We start from the raw sequence: 19,799 nt of genomic DNA on the forward strand, positions 1-19,799 counted from the left end.
GCGCAGTGGATAGAACGCAGCCTTGAATTCAAGAGGACCTGAGTTCAAATTTAGTCTCAGACACTTAACACTTCCTAGCTATATGACCTGGGCAAGTCACTTAACCCCCCAAAAGCCTAAAAAAAATGGGGTTTCTTAATCTCCTTTGTGTTTCATCTATGACCATGGGTATTTTCAAAGCGCTGTCCCTAAACCCTCTTTTCTTTTTCTTTTATAGTATCTCATTTGGTGAACTCATCAAACTCTCTTTCATAATTATTGAATTATTGAATTCTAATAATTATTTAATTATCATCTTTGCTGATGATTCATCTATCTCTATTTCTCTTCCACTTATCCTCCCTCCCTCCCTCCCTCCCTCCCTCTCTCCTTTCTTTCTTTCTTTCTTTCTTCTTTCTTTCTTTCTTTCTTTCTTTCTTTCTTTCTTTCTTTCTTTCTTTCTTTCTTTCTTTCTTTCTTTCTTTCTTTTCTTTCTTTCTTTCTTTCTTTCTTTCTTTCTTTCTTTCTTCACACAAGTCTGTTAATAATAATTGGTAAGGATTTACTATCTGCCTCTTCTCAAGGTTTTTATCTATTAAAAGTGAAAAGCTGGAGCTAAGTACCTTAATTCTAAGGCAGGAATCCTAGTTTTCCATAGCAGATCTTAAGAGGAAATATTTTTGAGTTTAGGGTCCTTTCTAGTGTCACTCAGAATCTACCACTTAGTCCATCAGTATGGGAAGCTCATCTTTCCCTCAGAAGCAAGAATGTGGGAAGAGAGCTTCCAGATATATCACATCAGTCCCCATTCATATAATAAAATAATGTGGATGAAATATAGTGATAGCAGAACTTTTCTTCCCAATTTGGTTAATATTTTAAATAGCAGTCTTTGTGTTGCTTTAAATTTTGTATTTTGCTTCCTTGCTGATTTTTTTAAGAGGCAAAATATGCTGCAGTTATGTTCACTTGAACCTTTATCTTGATGGATATCCTCTCATTGTCAGGATATCCCTTGAGATGAATTTTCATATCCTGAAGATTCCAAACCCACATAGCTGGCTTAGTTTACCTCATCCTCCTTCACTCCCCTCTAACTATGATTATAGCTGGGACAGCTACACGAAAGGGCTAGGAGAGCTGGAGGTTGAGTTATGGATAAAGAAGAAGACCTTAGTCTTCACAGGCTTTGCTCTGGAGTTCCTGGGCTTCTGGTAGAGAGGGTTGAGCTATAGATTTAGAATTCTTTCATCCAAAGTCTCACTTAAGAATCTCCTGCTGGTTACAGAATAATTCTTCATCTTTGATTGGGCCAATCAGTTATCAGTATGAGACTTCTCATTAAGTGGCTAACAGCTTCAAAAAAGCTGCTGATGTTTTTATCTGTTACCTAGCTTAGGAGGAGAAATTTATAGGCTTGAGTGGTATTACATGAGGCCAGGTGGATAATTCTTTGCCTTTGGCATTGCTATCTTAGGAATCACAGCCTGGAATTAAGGATGCTCTTGGAATTTCAGACTGATATATGCTAAGAAGCTCTTGGCTCCTAAAGATTCTCAGGAGCAGAGGTTAGAGTAGTTAATGACAAGAGTGTACTTAAATGCAGGGACAAGGATAGAAATGAGCAAGAATGTGATAGCAAGTTAATATAGATAGAAAATAATAGAAAATATAATAATAGAAAACTTGTGTTTTTGTCTGTAGAGAAGGAGGAATAGAAGAGTAGAAGTGAAAGGTAATTTTGCATGTACATTTTGTAAATTTCTAAATCTCCTCTCCTTTTAACTCTTTTTTTCCCTTTATCATTTCTTGTATATCTTTGCTTTGATATTACTTATTAATGGCTTGAAACATTAAACATTTTTATTGCTTTTTTTTTAGTGTCACCTTAATTTCCTATCTCTTGTAACAGAGAAGTAAAAATGAAAAAGCAAAGTCAGTATAGCAAAACTAACTAGTGTATCAACTTAGTCTGACATGATATATAATGCTTCACACCCACAGTTTCCCATTTCTATAAGAGGGAGTTACACCTTCTCATCTTTTATTTGGGTACAATCGTGGTCATTATAATTTTGTAGCATTCAGTTAAAATTTTTGGTTTCCTTTTTTCATTTATATTGTTATTATAGTTATGTACATATATCTTTTCTGGATATGCTTATTCCACTCTGCATCAATATAAATAAGTCTTCATGTTTTGGGTTTTTTAAAAAAAATTACATAGTTATCATTTCAAGAATGTTCCATTCTACTTATATGTGACGTGGTAGAAAGGCCTCTGGCTTTTTGGAGCCAGAACATCATGGTTTACATTTTTGCCTCTATTTGCTACTTTCTACCTGTGCAGTTTGGCAAGTCATTCAACTTTACTAGGCCTCAGTTTCCTCCTCTGTAAAATGAGAGGGTTATACCAGATCAGAGAGTCTTAATGTGCAGTCTGTGACTTGTTTTTAAAATGTTTTGATATTAATCCTTTAATATAATTGCTTTCCTTTAGGTCCTATGTATGTTCTTTTATGCAATTAAAAGCATTTTAAGGAGGGGTCTATAGGTTTCATCATACAGTTAGAGGGACTCATAACATAAAAAGTTGAAGAACCTCTGAAATTTATCTTAGAGGTGTAGGGTTCCTAATGTACTTCAGTTCTCCAATTAATGGGCATCCACTTTGTTTCCAGCTCTTTGCTATCACAAAAAGTGATATTTGTGTATATCGAAATTTTCTTTCTTTCTTTGACTTCTTTGGAGTATTTTATCACTAAGGTAATTTGATTAGTAGGCCTCTGTGCCACCACTTTTAAGTCCCAAGCTTTCAGTTTCCTCCACCTCTAGATATTATGACCTCTTGAAGAAAATGGCTATTCCTGATCTTCTGTTCTACAAAGAAAGGATTGAGAACTGGAAACCTCTGTTTCTAAAGAAAGTTTATAGGATCCCCTCTCATTTTTTACCCTGGGTTTCCTCTTAGCGCAATATAGCAAAATGAACATTGGTTCTGAGATTCAAAAAACCCACTGACTTGAGTTCAAATCTTGCCTTTGACCCATGCTACTTTTGTGATCTTGGACAAGTCACTTAACATCTACCTTTCTAGGGCTCAGTTTCTTCAGTGGTAAAAAAGAGGGAGTTGGATTAATTATTGTTTGAGGTGCCTTTACCTATACATAGATAAACCTGTGGTTTTCTCTGCTTGGAAATCCCCCTGGTCACAATAGTCTGAGTGATATTTGAATCCTTAATCTTTTCCTACAAGGCAATAATATTATTGCATCCTGATTGATAGCAACCACCAAGACAAAAAGATCTTAAGACAAATTAATCAAGGCTCTAGAGGTCTGCTGTGTCAAGGCCTCCTGATAATGTCTTTGTAGCCATAGGCATACGTGTGATTGTTAGTGCAGTTCAATGTCCAGAATCAGGGAAATAATCTAGTTCTAGTTGGGGCTTTTAGACTGACCCTGCCACTAATTAGCTTTATGCCTTTGGACAAGACATTAACCTCAGTGTACTTAATCTCCTTCTCATTTATATAATGAAAAAGGCAGTGGTTTGCCCTTCCTCTCTCATGAAATTATAGAGACATCAGTAATATGCTTCTTAAATTTTTTTCTACTTGTGAACCTTTTTTGTCTGAGTAATTTTTATGCCATCCCAAGTATATAAGTATATAAAATAGGTATATAAATCAAACATTTACTGATTATAAATCATAAAGAAATTTATTTTAAAACAATTCTTTAGTATACATATAATTTTACCATTTATTAAAGGTGAAATTAAATTTGCATACTAATGAAATGAATGTGCTTATTTATTTTCTTTATGTAAAGAATTAATCCTGGTGAAGTATTTTGATACCTTTTATTGCTGCTAAATTTTTCACGACCCCCATATTCAGTTATTTGACCACATATGGGATCGTGACCTACAGTTTAGGAAATTTTGAAATAAGAGTATGGAAATATCTAAAGTACTGTACTTATGCTAAGTAAAATGCCACATCATATTTAATTACATGTAGGCATAAACATGTGTGTGTATGTGTGGCATAATGGTTAGAATGCTGGATTTGGAGTCAGGAAGATCTACGTTAAACTTCTACCTCGGATATCTACTTAGCTACCTTGAGCAAGACTCCTGATTGTTATCAGCCTTTATTCCTTCATCTGTAAAATGAAGATAAAAGTACCTCCTTCCCAGAATTGTTGTCAGGATTAAATGAGAAGACACATGCAAAATACTTTGCAAAGCTTACAGCAATATATAAATTCTGACTATTATTGTTATTGTTATTATATACTTATGTGGGTGTATAACCACATAGGCTCAGAATTTATATAGAGAAAACAAAGTCCTTAGGCTTTCCAAAACACAAGGAGTTATTTGTGCTGCATCTTCAAAATATAGACAGATATGTCTAGACACAATCAGATCTGAATTCATGCAGGACAGCACAGATAGATGGAAAAGGCAGCCAAGAGTATGAAGTTATTCCAGGAAAAGCTACCATTTTTGCTGCTTTTGTCTACTTCCCTGGAAGGGATTCTGGGAGTGTTACTGTGGCTCAAAAGAGCACAATGCTGTCTAGTGCAATGTGAAATTCATTGTTGTATGCCATTGAAAATAAGGGTCACAGAAGCCCAGAATTGGAAAGGACCTGCAAAACTATTAAGCCCCTTTCTGTTTCTGTCTCCCTTCCAACATCCCTGATAAGTGGCCACCCAGTCTTTGATAGACTTCATCTATCTTCTTGTAGGGGACTCCTTTTTTTTTTTTTTTTTTTTTTTTTTTATTCATTTTTCCAAATTATCCCCTCCCTCCCTCCACTCTCTCCCCCCGATGGCAGGCAATCCCATACATTTTACATGTGTTACAATATAACCTAGATACAATATATGTGTGTAAATACCATTTTCTTGTTGCACATTAATTATTAGCTTCCGAAGGTATAAGTAACCTGGGTAGATAGACAGTAGTGCTAACAATTTACATTCGCTTCCCAGTGTTCCTTCTCTGGGCGTAGTTATTTCTGTCCATCATTGATCAACTGGAAGTAAGTTGGTTTTTCTTTATGTTGAAGATTTCCACTTCCATCAGAATACATCCTCATACAGTATTGTTGTTGAAGTGTATAGTGATCTTCTGGTTCTGCTCATTTCACTCAGCAACAGTTGATTTAAGTCTCTCCAAGCCTCTCTGTATTCCTCCTGCTGGTCATTTCTTACAGAGCAATAATATTCCATAACCTTCATATACCACAATTTACCCAACCATTCTCCAATTGATGGACATCCATTCAACTTCCAGTTTCTAGCTACAACAAAAAGAGCTGCCACAAACATTTTGGCACATACAGGTCCCTTTCCACTCTTTAGTATTTCTTTGGTATATAATCCCAATAACAGCAATGCTGGGTCAAAGGGTATGCACAGTTTGACAACTTTTTGGGCATAGTTCCAAATTGCTCTCCAGAATGGCTGGATTATTTCACAACTCCACCAACAATGTATCAGTGTCCCAGTTTTCCCACATCCGTAGGGGACTCCTTTTGTGGAGGACCCACAAAGTAGCTCATTTCACTTGTGGATAGCTCTAATTATGAGACTATTTCTTTACTGGGAGCTTAACTCTACAACTTCCACTCTTGTTCCTAATTCAGTCCTTTAGGAAGAAGAACAAGTCTTAATCTTTGTCCTTTATGACATTTATGAAAGTTTCCCCAAATCATCTCTTTTCCAAGTATACATTCCCACTTTTTTCAAATGATTCTCCTATGGCACACTGTGTAAACCTGCACTCTTTTGGATACTCTCTCTGGATGACTTCAGCCTTGTAAATGTCCTTCCTCAAATGTAGCTAGAACTGAACATAGTTCTTTGGATGTTGTTTGACCAGGACAGGACAATATTGACCTTTCTTATTCAGGACATTATCAATATTCTGATTAATCAAAAGCCTAAGAATGAGTCAGCTTTTTTGGCTTTCTTTGGGCCCAGAGCAACATGGCCACATGATCTACATTAATATAAAAGGGGCTTTGTCCCAGGGCACCAAATTTAAGGGACTCTAAGAATACTTCTATAGCTAGAGACCATAGTGCTTAGCATTTAGTTGGAAAGAATAATTAATTAAAATAAGAAGCTGCTATATGGAACAGCTCTTCAGCCTGTTCTGTTCCCTCTGTCTTCTCCTGTCCCCCCCCCTTCAAAAGCAAAATCCAACAACTTAGGGTGTACTTTGTGTCTCTTGTCTGAAGTAATTTATAGTACTTAACTCAAATACAATTTTGTGGTACTTATTTTAAGTACAATTTTTCCTAGTTATGGATTTGTCAATTACTAGTTGTTGTTCTACTACCACCACCACTTTTTTCTTTTCCTTCTTCCTCTTCTCTTTACTTTCTCCTTCTCTTTTCCCCCTCCTCTTCTTTCTCCTCCTGTAGTTAAGATATTTGCCCAGGATGATATAGCTAGTAAGTTTCTGAAGCAGGATTTGAACTCTGCCCCACCTGAATCTTCCTCCCAACTCTCTTGCCCACTGCTTTAATGTTAAGCTGGTATGGTGTATGTAAAGAGCCCTGGCTATGGGTCCTCCTGCTAATCTTAGTTCTACCAGCCAGGAAATCCAGAAGAGGCAGCTACAGTAACCTCTATGAGGGCAGGTGGGCCAGAAGTGCTCTGAGGGATAGGGAGAGAAGGTACAACCAGAAAAAGGAGGCTGAGCCTCTGATGGGACTGAAGGACAGAGAAGTGACAACCCCTGCAGTATCAGCTTCCATTCTGGTTTTATCCATTAGAACTCAGGAAGCAGACATAAATAGTTAACTCTTTACTGTATTCCCATAGAAGGCTAGGAACTCCATGAAGCCAGGAACACTGGTCTTTGGAAGCTTTAAATCTTTCCTAGTGCCTAAAACAGTGTTGTAGGGTTTGCTAAATTGGATCAAATATTCCCTGTTAGTAGAAAATATCTACTAGTTAGGTTAACTTTCTGTATTATTGGGACAACACGCAGTGCCCTCTGGGTACCCAAAGTGTCATGTCCAGCTGCTGCAATAATCAAATGAAAAGATAAACATAAATGCATTTTGAAAGGTTAAAAGAAAAAACTACTCAAGGGACAAACATCTATAATTTTCACAGTTGATTATTTAAAGTTCCCCCAGTATATAGTGTGTACAAACTGGTGTGCATATTATTGTTTTTCCCATTAGACTGAGTAGACTGGGGACCATTTTCTGCTTTTTTGTATTTCCAGTGCATAACTCAGTACCTGTCACATAATAAATACTACATAAACATTAGCTGTTATTAGTAGCAAATGTTTATTCATTGACAGATGTTTATAAAATAGTGTAGTTCAAAAGGGTCTAGAGCACAGAGCCATGTAATAATATCAGAGATAGAAAGTATCATAGTCAAATTTACTAATTTTATAGATGAAGAAACTGAAGTTAGAGAACTAATTTGTCCAAGATCTCATATGATTATCTCTTCCACGTTACAGGTTAGGGATGTGGCATCCTGATCTAGGAAATCTTCATAAAATGTTTTGTCTCTCTCTTTGTAATAGAGAAGTCTAATTTTTTTCTTTTTCTTTTATGGGGGTATTTTATTGTAAAATTTGGGTTAAATGTTTAGTCATAGTCTACATGTAGGTCAAAGCTGTGTCATCTACAGGATCTTCATTTTCAGCTTCCACAAAATTCCCTTCAAATTCTCATTTACAGTAATTTTTGATATATTAAAATCTCTATGGGGAAACTTGAGACTGTAGTTATGACAAAAGAGAGCCTAGAGTATAGTTCATTTGACTCTAAATCTAGTGGTCTTTTTATTGATTTATCTTCTGGGCTTAATCCCAGTTTTATCACAATTATTTGTGGCAATCATCTAACTTTTATGCCTTTGTTTTCTCATCTAGAAAATGGGGATAATAACATTTGCTGTATTTGCTTTTGTGTTTTGTTTTAAACTTTCTCTTTTTATTCTTTACTTGATTGGGTGGCACAGTATATGACTGCTGAACTTAGAGCAGGAAGAAAGCCTTGAGTTCAGATCCTACTTTGGACATTTACTTAGCTGAATGATCCTGGTCAAGTCACTTAATTTCTTCCTCTCTATTCAAGAACAGGGTGGGAGGCGGTCACAGTTCCCACATGGCTATATCTCATTTAAAAAGTTTTATAAGTAGACTGTTTTGGGGAGAATATATTCTGATGTAGTCCTGAGCCCCTACTAGTGGTTTATCATTTGTGTGTGTGTGTGTGTGTGTGTGTGTGTGTGTGTGTTGTGAAGAAAGTATACTACTTCTATCCATTAAGAGTATTTCAAATATCTAATGCCTCCCAGGCGCCTTATTTTGAAACAGAGGGAGATATCTCTATGGCTTTCTGACAACACTGAAATAATTGAAAGGAAATTGAATCAGTGTTAAGGATTTTCATGAGCAGTTGGCATCCTACTGTATTAGTAATTACTTTTGGTGTTCCAGCTGCCAATGGCAATTGTTCAAATACTGAATGAGAGGTTCATTTTTTTTTTCCAAAATCACAAGTGACTCCGCTAATCTCTCCCAATTAAAAAATGCATTTAAATTGAGCCTTCCTAATATTCTCTTGCTTCTAACTATCCTCTGGACAGGTTAAAGAATATTACCTTTCATGGAAATATTTTGAGGCTTAGGTAAACTTTGAATTTCTTTTCTCAAGGTGTTAGTTGCCCAGATACAGGGGAAACTGGCCAGCTTTCTACTTTTAATTAGGGAGAAGTGAGGTTGTGGCTGTTTCTTGGTCTCCTCATTTTGTCCTTCTTGAGTCTAGATCTACCAGCCTCTCATGCTTCCTGTTCTGAGTGCTTTTTTAAAAAATTTTTAAATTTTTATTTATTTATTTTTTTAAAGGCAAAGCCTTTCCTCTTATGCTCCTTTGGTTCTCCCCTTCTGGCTGCTTCATTGGATAGCTTAGGACCCATGGAGTTCTATTTGACTGGAGTGTGGCACCTTCTTACAGCCATCCTGATGGACTCTCAAGCCTTGTGGCTTTGTGGCTATATCATCAAATGTCCCTTTTGACATCTCTGAAAGCTTGCAGTTAAATGACCTATTCCTAGATTAAACCAAACCTTGAGACAGACTTGCTTTTCATTCTCCTGCTCCAGATTGAATAACATTCTGGCTAGGGAGTTCCACCAGTTTTCCCCTCCCCACTTCTTTTCTTTTTGCAACTAACTTCGCCTTCCTTCACAGATTGGTGGCAGTGCCCTTTGGAGACCCTTTGTGTAATGTGAGCCTCAGTCCGAGAGTGGAGGAGGGGTGGGGAAGAGGTGGTGGAAAGGGTAGGTTACTGGTTAAAACCCCTGTTCAGTTTGCTGCAAGCAGAGCCAGGGCTCTGAAGGCTGGAATGTGAAGCATGTGCCTTTTCTTGAGTTCCCGATTCCATCCCTAGCTCTTCCAGATTGGAGGACAGAAGTCTACAAGCCCGCCTCTTTTTGGTTTGTTGAGGGTTGTACTTGACACAAATGGTTTGAAGAGCTTGGTTTATTCTACCTAGGAATGTGAAGGTATTGTCCAATGCAGCAGCCAGCAAGAGAATAGCATCAAGCAGATGGAGTTCTGTCTGGTATACTTCCAGAGTTTCTTTTTGGGTTAGGGCTAATTCATCCTAATTCATTTTGTGTTTCTGATGCTCTGGACTAGCTTCACTTCAAGACTTACTGGATTGAATTACCACTCAATGCTAAAAGGCTCAGAATGAAATTCACCTAATTGAAGATGGACCTTTTGCAGATTGATTCTTGAAATATATTGACCCAGGCAGAGTGACTCTTTGGATGGATGCTCATGGAAATTGTTTTGGAGGTCTGTAGGAGAGGCTGACCTTTATTCCAGAGGAAGTTCCCTGCTTTTAGAAGAGTAGGACAGGATTATACAGCTTTGGGGGCAGCCTTCTGTCTTTTCTGTCAGAATATTGCCAAAAAAAAAAAAGTCCATCGAACCTCCTAACCGGAAAAGTGAGTCACTTGGTCTTTGGCCCTCTCAGAGCCCATTTCCAATTGGCCTTCCCTACTCAACTTGCACAGTGGTGTGCGGTCACCATGGCTGGTATGAGACTCCGAGATCTGGCATCTTCTGAGCTATACCGACGCCGGCAGGATCGGCAGAGCAGCACTGGCTTGTCCCTGAATGGTGGGGCAGAAACAGCCGGGATACTTGGGTAGGTCTCTTGAGATGAAGGGGCTGGTATTACTGGAATGTTTCCTAAGGCATACTTGACGTCTTCTGAGGCGGGCTTTTGTCTCCAGACAGTCTGAATAGGCTCAAGGTGATATATTCTTTTCTGGTAAGTCTGTAAAAGAGACCGGGATGGAGACTTTTAGCTTATTACAATAACAGGAAAACAACAATAAGAAAACTTTGCCCTTTGAAGCATCTCCCAAATTCTCCAGATTCAATGTCATCCCTGTCAAATATAGGGTACGTTGTTTCAAAAAGAGGAAAAACTTGTAAGGACCAAGAGTAGATGCAGTTTTTTTTTTTTTTTTTAATTTAAGATTTTAAATGCATTTGAGCTTGATGTTATTTATGGTCAACATTCCCAATCAGGGCCTGTTGCTGATTTGATCTTGCTAGACAAGGTCCTCTTCACCCTTTAGTAGCTTTGGATAGTGAAAGAAAATACTTTATTGAACTTGAGATGCACCCAAAAAAGGAAGGAGAGAAATCATAAGGAAATAATCAAGTCATTCCGTCTTAGATTTGGTCTGCCTATTGTTGAATGGTTTGGGTTTTGTTTAAAGTGCCTTATACTTAAAAAAAAATCGGTTAATATATTGTTAGTTTAAAAATAAAACATTGATGTTGTTTCCCACTGACTTCCCAGTTCCCCCATACCTTTCCTTGCAACAGGAAGAACTTAACCTATCTATCATCCATACCTAAAGGCTATGTATGTCCTCTGTGCCTCTGGTTTCCTCTTCTATGCCAGGGAACTGGAGGAGTGCTTCATTCTCAGTCTTTTGTAGTGATGTTTGCTTATTGCATTGATTAAAGTTCGGAGATTTTCAGTGCTGTTTCTTTTTATATTATTATGGTAATCCTGTAAATTGTTCTCCTAGCTCTGCTTATTGCACTGTGTCACTTCTTACATGTCTTGCCAAATTTTTCTGAATTCTTCAGTTGTCATTTCTTAAAGAGTATAACTATTCCATTATGTTCCTATCCCCCAATTTACTTGTTGCCAGTAATATATAAAACAAGCATGATCCTAACTAACACACTCGATGCCCTTAAGTTACTACCATTCATTTCTTTGACAGAAAACAACAATTAACCCTTTGGAATAAAGAGGGTCTAAAGTTCTTCGTCCTGTGAGCTAGCATTCACTAAGAGGTCCAGGAAGTTCCATTTGTAGGATATTATTGCTATAGATGAGCTGACAGGAAGCCTGCACTTTGACTTTTTAGACCCAAGGCTGAGTGTTGTATTGTTGGCCATAAGAAAAAAAAATTGCTTTGTGATAGTCAATGAGCAAACATTTTATCAAACACTTTTTACTTGCAAGACACTCAGCTGGTTAATTCCTGTATCTGAGAGATACGGAAAGCTAAAAAGATGTGATCCATGTTCTCACCATCTAGTTAGGGAGATAAGACAGATATAAAATAACTAAAAATAGAATCAAAGTGTGTTAGAACTGGAAGGAAGCTTAGAATTTATCTAATTCAACATTCTTACTTTATAGATGAGGAAACTGAGGTTCAAACAGAGGAACTAGCCTCAAATCTCACTGTTAATGGCAGGCTCTGGAGTAAAACTTGAGTTTCTGTATATTATCTCACAAAAGAATATATTTTTGTATCAGACAGCAAGAATTTCCAGGAAGGAAAAGATCCCTGGGGGCTTTGGTGACTTCAGAGAGGAACTGGGGCTTGATCTGGGCTTTGGAGGAAGAGTAGGATTTAGATAAGAAGAGAAGAAAGGGGAAATGGAGGATACAGGATGTTCTAAACTGAAAGGATGGGGGAAGTAGAACCAAGGAGCTAGAAACATGGATTTGTATGTTTGGGGATAGTGAGTGGATCATAGATGTCTGGAAATGGGAGTAAAGCCATCTGGCTGGAAAGGGTGTTTGAATAAAAGAATAATGGAAATCAGGGTTATAAAGGCATAATTATTCAATTTAGCTCATTTTAATACTATCCAGAAAGCATTTATGAAATGCCTAAGATGTGCAAAACTCTTTATTAAGTGTTGGTTGAAAAATAGTCTCCCCTTTCCCATTCCACCCATCAAGGAAGGATCTTGCTTTCTAATAGGAAGTGGGATAGAGCATTTGCATGGATAAGTAAATGCATGATAATTTAAGGAGCCAGCACTGATAACTAGTGGAGTAGTGAAGATAAGCACAAATGCCAAGATTTCTAGAGTGAGAGAAGAGAAAATGGATTTTAGATGTGAGGTTGGGGGGAAGGGAGAATCATATCAATTTGAGGAGATAGCACGTAGGTCAGGTTAGAAGGTAGAGTATAATGCGAATTAAATGTAGAATAGAACCAGATTGGCTAAGACTTTAAATATTTGGAGGAGGATTAAAAACATTTTTTTAGAAAAAAAATTTTTTTTTTATCCCAAAGACAACAAGGAATAATCAAAGAAACTTCTTAAGCAAGGGAATCTCAATTTGGGTTAGATTGAATCCAGAGCTAGAGCATTAGGAATCATCTACCCATTGGAACACAGGATTGATAGAGGACCAATCTAGAAATTAGGTTATTATTGTTCATTTTGATTGTGTCCGACTCTTTGTGACCCCATTGGGAGTTTTCTAGGCAAGAATACTGAAGTGGTTTGCCATTTTACAACTGAAGAAATTGACCAAAGCAGTTAAATGATTTACCCATAGTTAGTAGAGATGTCTGAAGCCAAGTTTGACCTATTGAGCCTCTTATCTGCCCAGACCCCATGACAGACTCAATGTTAGGGGACAAGTTTAAGAAGTCAAGGATGGTTAAGCTTTCTCCCCATGGCAAAAATAGGGAGTATCGAAAGGTGAGCTCATCAGAAAAGGAGATAGTGAGTTCTATTTTAAATATACTGAGTTATGACATTGTGGTGAAAATGTCTTAACAGGCCACTGGAAATAGGAGGCAAATTAAAGAAAGGAGACAGACCTGGAGACATAGATATAGGATTCTTATAAACTGCGTAATTTTGGATTGTTAAAAGTTGTTGATGGTAAACAAATTTAAAGCCCGTGCTCAAAATATAAGTACTTACAAAGCAAATTAGATTCATTGGAATGTCTTAGCAATTAAGGGAGACTTAGATCAGACTTCCTGACTATAAGGATTATTAGGTACTTAAGAGTTTATTGAGATGGACTCTGTGGAATAATTTTCTCCAATGTTCTCTAATGGTCATATATAGTCATCCAACTTAGGGGTTCCTATTGGGATGCAAAGAACTTATATTTAACTATATTTCAATATAGTTTGTTCCTTTTATCTTTTACAACCCTATGTATTTTATATTATACTTTTAAAAATATTATTCAGAGAAGGGTCCAGATTGCCAGAGGGGTCCATTACATAGAAAAGCTTAAAAACTGCTGATGTAACAAGTAGATACAATCCATCAGAAAAGACATTTTTTTTTTTTGGATTTCCCCTTCTTTCTGGTATATAGTTAGAGGTGTGGATTCTAAAAGAAGCTTTTTGCTTAAGACTTATCATTTTATTAATGTTAGGAACTCACAGTGAGGAAATCCTCTCTACCATTATAGAGAGCAACTGTTATGCAACTTGAGGTTGTTACCTGGGGCAGATGAAGAGACTTGCCCCGGATCACTTATCTAGTGTCTATGAGAGGCAGGACTTGAACTCAGCTCTTCTGGCTCTCTGCTTTCCTCCCTATTCCAACCCCCATCTTTCAAAAAAGCATAATTAAAACAAACAAACAAACATTTACAACGCTTAAAGTTTTTTTCTTAAAGACCTAAAGTTTCAGCAAAACTTTTCTGAGCAAGGCAGCCAGTTGGTGAGTAGTTGATAGAGCACCAGCCCTGAAGTCAGGAAGATCTGAGTTCAAATTTGGTCTCAGATACTTAACATTCCCGGGCAAGTCACTTAACCCCCATTGCCTTAGCAAAAAAACAAAACAAAAAACTTTTCTGATCAAAGAAAAGGTGGTATTCTTCAAAAAAGTTATATAATTTCAGAGGGAACAGAGATCATTTTCTCTATACATCTCATTGTTTTATGTTGTTCATTTGCTTTAATTTTATGTGACTCATCATGACCACATCTGGGTTTTGGGTTTTTTTTGGCAAAGATACTGGAGAGGTTTGCCAATTTCCTTTTTCAGTTCATTTTACATAGTAGGAAACTGAGGCGACTAGGGCTGCCTGGTTTTGCCCAGAGTCACACAGCTAGTGTCTGAGACCACATTTGAAGTTAGGTCCACTGTGCAAACTCCCTGCCTACATTTCATTGGATGATAGAATTGTAGAAATTCTACCAAAAATATGAATTTTTATGCTTATGACACCCCTTGTAAAGCTTCCCTGGCTTTTTTCAAGTCCAAAAGAAAACCTTACCTTCTCAAAGAAATCTTTCCTAATTCTTCTTAATGCTAATGTCTTCCCTCTACAATTTATCCTTTATATAACTTATTTGTATATGGTTGTTTGCATATTGTCTGCGTGCTAGACTGTGAGCTCCTTTAAGATGAGGGGCAGAAAATCTTTTTTTTTTTTTTTTTCTTTTTTTACTTCTTCCTTTGTATCCTCAGTATTTAGTTCAGTGCTTAGTGTATAGTAGCTTAATAAATGCTTAGTGAGTGGCTCACTATATAGTTAGGAAATTCTTCTTTGTGTTGAATTTGCTTTTCTGTGACTTCCATCCTTTTTCCTGGCTCTGCCCTCTGTATTGAAGCACAATGTACCCACTTTATCTTTCATATACAGCTCTTCAGCAATTTGAAGAAAACAATCATCCCTCATAATAATACTAACACACAATACTTTCAGGTTTACAAAGTACTTTCCTTACAGCAATCCATTAAGAGAAGTATTATATTGTTTTCTTCCATATGTCTCTATGGTAACATTAACAATAGTCTTTTAAATCACCAGATAACATCTCTAATTCATCTTTATGAATTAATATAGAAAGAAGAACCAACCATAGCTATTCCACGTCTGAATAGAAAACTAGTTGATAGTGTTATACTATTAATGTAATTGCTTTAAAAAAAAAAACTTATTACTGTTGTTTAATCATTTTTCTGCTGGGTCTGCCTCTTTTGGGGTTTTCTAGGCAAAGATCCTAAAATGGTTTGCCATTTCCTTCTTCAGCTCATTTTACAGATGAGGAAACTGAGGCACACAGGGTTCCTAGGGCCACACAGCTCGTAAGTTCCTCAGGCTTCATATGAATTCAGGTCTTCCTGACTCCAAGCCTGATACTCTAACTACTGTAACATCTTTCTAAAAGCTACTTTAGCATGAGTTACCCCAACAATCAATAATAAAAACTTGTACTTATATTGCACTCTAAGATTTACAACCCTTTTTCCAAACAACCTTGTTGAAGATGTAGCGTGTGTGTTGTCATTCTTCTTTTATAGGTGGGAACACAGCTACTCAGAGTCTAAGGGCTTGGCCCAGGTGACACAGAGCACAGATGTTCTGGTTACAGATGCTCCTCTCATGTTTATGTCAGCTTTTGATTAACTATTTTTCAGGATGGGAAGATAGAGATATTGAATTTAGTTAATCTCAGACTGGTTTCCCAGCTGGCACTGGCACTTGTGGACTGGGTGCCAGAAAGCAGTCGACTCCTGCTTGTTTCTGGCATCTGTGGCCCTGAGAGGCTAGTTTTCTAGTACTTTCAGTTAATGCTGGACTTTTCATTAACAATCAATTTCCATTAACAATCAAAAATTGACTTTTTTTTTTTTTTTTTTTTTTTTTTTACTAAGGTGCTGTTGAAAGAATAGTAAATTCTGGGTGCCATCTCCCACACATACACACAGGATCAATGGGAGAGAGTGGACACAGAGGCAATTATACTGTGTTCTAATTGATTAAGGATATATTGACCTCTTTTTAGGCAAATTCTTTAAGACTAGATATTAAATTGATTGATTCATTTAAAGTACTTGGGCTTTCTGTGATTGTGTTAATTGGTGATGTGGTAGTTCCTTCTCTTCCCTTCTCATATCCTTACAAAATATTCATATTTAGCCTTAGAACACAGATTAAGTCACATTTCTACATGAAAAGTTGCAGAAACATTAGAAAACAGTTCTGACCATAGTGTCTTCCATTTGGCCCAGGGACTGTTTCTGCTGATCATGACAACATACAGAAGAATCTTTGCTGATGTGTCCCAATCCAATGACCTAATTTGTAGTTGGAATAATTATGCCTTATATCAGAGATGGAAATGCTCCAGTGTCTCTGATAGCCTCTCTGAAACACATAACTTCATACACCTTGGTAGAATAGTAAACTATTACAATCCATGAGGGTGCAAGTCCTTTGAGTGGAGGACTTTTGTTTTTGAAATCCTGGCTATTAGCACAGTACCCTGTACACAGCAGTCACTTAATAAATGCTTGTTGATTGATTGAACCATGGACACACAATTGCTATCCCTCTTGCTTCCTGAAACTTCCCCTCACCCCCATACCCATAACTTTATTTTTCTGGGACAAGTGGGTATGCCAGAAGAGCTTGACTTGCAAGTCCATTTTATTTCCCTGCTAGTTTGATGCAAGCAGGGGGTGGGCAACCCATACACACACACAAAGTTATTGTAAATGTCAGTAGCACTGTGAAACTTAATTGACAATGTTGGCATTTTAGAGAGTTGAGGCGGGTAGAGGGGAGTGTTATGTTCCTCCCACAGCTTGGTGGTTTGGCTTGTCTGCCTCTCAGACATGCTCTTGGCTCTATCTTGCTTGTTGTCCACTTTGGAATGGGGGGCAGATAAAGGGGAGTGGCATTTTTCTCCTTGGGGGATAATCAGGCAGACATTGCATTCTCTGTTCCCTCCTGGAATGTGTGAAGGAGGGGGAGGACTTGGAATTTTCATTCTTCTACTCTTATTCCCTTCACATAATTGCTGATGGCTACTGTAAAGCCACGCTAGAAAGGAGCATGTTGGGACCACTAGACTACAGTTCTCTCTGTGAGTCCTTTGTGCTTTAATAAGCCCCTTTGATTTATCTTTCTGACATGTTTACCCTGGTTCAGAATCTTCCCAAGCTCTGTTCCACATATTTTGGTGATAACACATAGAAGGTCCAGTGTCATGGGAGGGAGGCTATGATGAATGAACAGCTCTATTCATGTTGCAGTGGAAGGATGCTTGAGCCTGAGGGGCTTCTAACTCCCTGGTGGTTGTTTATTTAAATTTCAGTTGTATCATTAAATTTCATATGAGAATTATGTGTAACTGGAAGGGAAGGGTTTTTTAGAGAAAAGTCCTGGTCCTTTGCCCCTCTCTCCCCCACTTTGTATGACAATCCTGCTTTATCTCCTGTATCATTTAGAATACAAGAATACTTCACATAGGGTACCCCTACTACTATATGGTTAATGTAACTCAGATAATGTTGTTAAGTCGTTTTTCAGTTGTATCCAATTTTCTGTGATCCCATTTGGGATTTTCTTGGCAGAGATGTTGGAGTGGTTTGCCATTTCCTTCTGCTCATTTGATGGATGAAGGACTGAGGCAAACAGAAGTGTCATGCCCAGGGTCAAACAGCTAGTAAGTGTCTGAGGCCATATTTGAACTCATGAAGATGAATCTTTCTTGCTTTAATAATCCTAGAGCACTATCCACTGTACCATTCCAGCTGTCCATTCTTCCAGTTTAGAAAATAGAGTTTTATAAATAGAGTTTCACTGAAATGAAGAATGTATGTAGAAAATTAAAGTCAAATAAAGTTAGGGACATAGATGAGAAAAATATTATGCAGGACCTTAAATGCTAGATTGGAGAGTATATGAGTTTTCCCATATGTAATAAAGAATCACAGAAGGCATTTGAAAAGCTGACTGATAGTGGAACCCTACTTCAGGAAGACTTTTTGGAAGCAGTATGGAAGAAGGCTAAATAGTTAGCTGGAAGACCTGTTAACATCCATAAAAGTTCATAACTAAACCCTAGCCTTACAAGTAAAGTAAGAATAGAGATAACAAGCAGTTAATCAATTAACAAATATTTATTGAATACCCATTAGGCACATGGCCCTATTCAAGTGGCTTTGTAGTATGCAACAAAGTAACAGATACAATATTCAGGCTTTAAGGTACCTACGACCCAATTGAAGGACACCAAATTAAAATAGCATTTCAGTGCTAAATTGTGACTTAAGGAAAGGTTCTGAACTTGTGATTTTCTTGATGTACAAGGCATCAGAGTGCAGTTTATTAACTTAAAACTGCAGTAAGAGTTTTGGTTCACTTATCACAGCAAATGATAGTCTTAAAGAGTTGTATAAAACAGTGGTGTCAATATAACTTAATGCAGGATTCATGTTGACTTCGAAAACCACAAATTCACATTATCTGTGTTCTGTTGTGTTTTTATTGGCTACTCTAAGTTGTATGTTAAAGACTCTAAATGTCACAGGAGTTCACAGAAAAGAAAGCTCTCTGCAGGCTAATGCGATCAGAGACCACTTCATGAATGTGGAGGGATCTGAACTAGGCCTTAAGAGATGAAGAACTATGTAGATATGGGGAGATGGGAAAAGCAATAATAATAAAGCCTGGGCCCTTTAACCAGCCATCTGAAAGGCTGTATTTAGGCTCTGGGAATGACATTACATCATCAGCTCAGAGGTCATTGAATTAGGAAATTCAGATTTCAGAGTTAGAGGATTTCCTGTTATTTCTGATTTGTCTGAGCTACAGGAAAAAACCCAAAACCCTCAAACCCCAAATGCATCTTGCCCATTGCTAAATTGGTATTTTGCCCATTGGTAAATTGGTAAATATTAACACAATTATCCTTCTCTGTTGGTCACTTGTTCTTCCATTTGACAGCTAATGGGAAAAGGAAGTAATGTTATTTTTAAAAATGTAACCACATTTGTAACTTAGCTTTTTCTAGAACTCTTCTAAAGTGCCACCTTCTTCCCTGGGCCTGTCATTATCCTTCCACTGAAATTATTTACTATTTCCTTTGTCTTCCTTTTGTATTTATTTACTAGTGTACATATTCCTTCTCTATAAAGTAGAACAGAAGGACAAGGAATGTTTTGTTTTTCTCTTTGGATTTCCAATAACCTGGCACACAGCAGGTGCCTAATAGGACTGGTTGAATGAATGTCAGAAACAAAATTCTGACCTGGAAGGATTTAGGGGCTAATCTGATGAGGAATTCCTATTTTTATTTTTAGTTGTTAGCAATAATAGCTAACAATTATATACTGCTTTAAAGTTTGCAAAGTGATGTCATTTGTATCATCTCATTTGATCTTCACAATAGCCCTGTATAGGTGCCATTACATTTTACAAATGAGGAAATTGAGGCTGAGTGCTGACGTGATCAGGGTCACCCAGCTAATAAAAATCAGAATATGCCTTGAACTCAGGCCTTCCTGACTCCAAGTCCCATTTTTTGTTCTTTCTGCTAAGTTGTTTCTTTAAAAACAGTTTCTGGCTTTGGACCTGATTGGGACTGAAATATATCTAAACTGTAAAATGGTGGGGCCACAAATAATGTTATATGAGGTTCCAAGTGTCTGTGGTCCCAAACAAGTAATAAAACATAGGGAAATTCTGAGACTGGGGACATTTTCTC

General features: G+C 37.3%; 1 protein-coding gene across 3 annotated transcripts in view; it reads left to right on the top strand.

The window, feature by feature from the left end:
* Positions 1–19,799, top strand: part of LIMS2 (LIM zinc finger domain containing 2) — a 79,444-nt gene that overhangs the window by 22,857 nt on the left and 36,788 nt on the right. The window contains exon 2 of one of the 3 annotated variants that reach the window (XM_074301716.1): positions 17,665–17,756. The exons of the other annotated variants lie outside the window; for them this stretch is intronic. Within the exon in view, the coding sequence (XP_074157817.1) occupies positions 17,704–17,756 (53 nt within the window). The 5' untranslated portion in view covers positions 17,665–17,703. The remainder of the gene's footprint in view (positions 1–17,664; positions 17,757–19,799) is intronic. 3 annotated transcript variants of the gene reach the window in all.

This window comes from Sminthopsis crassicaudata, chromosome 3, assembly GCF_048593235.1.
Source record: "Sminthopsis crassicaudata isolate SCR6 chromosome 3, ASM4859323v1, whole genome shotgun sequence".
Classification (NCBI taxonomy): Eukaryota; Metazoa; Chordata; class Mammalia; order Dasyuromorphia; family Dasyuridae; genus Sminthopsis; species Sminthopsis crassicaudata.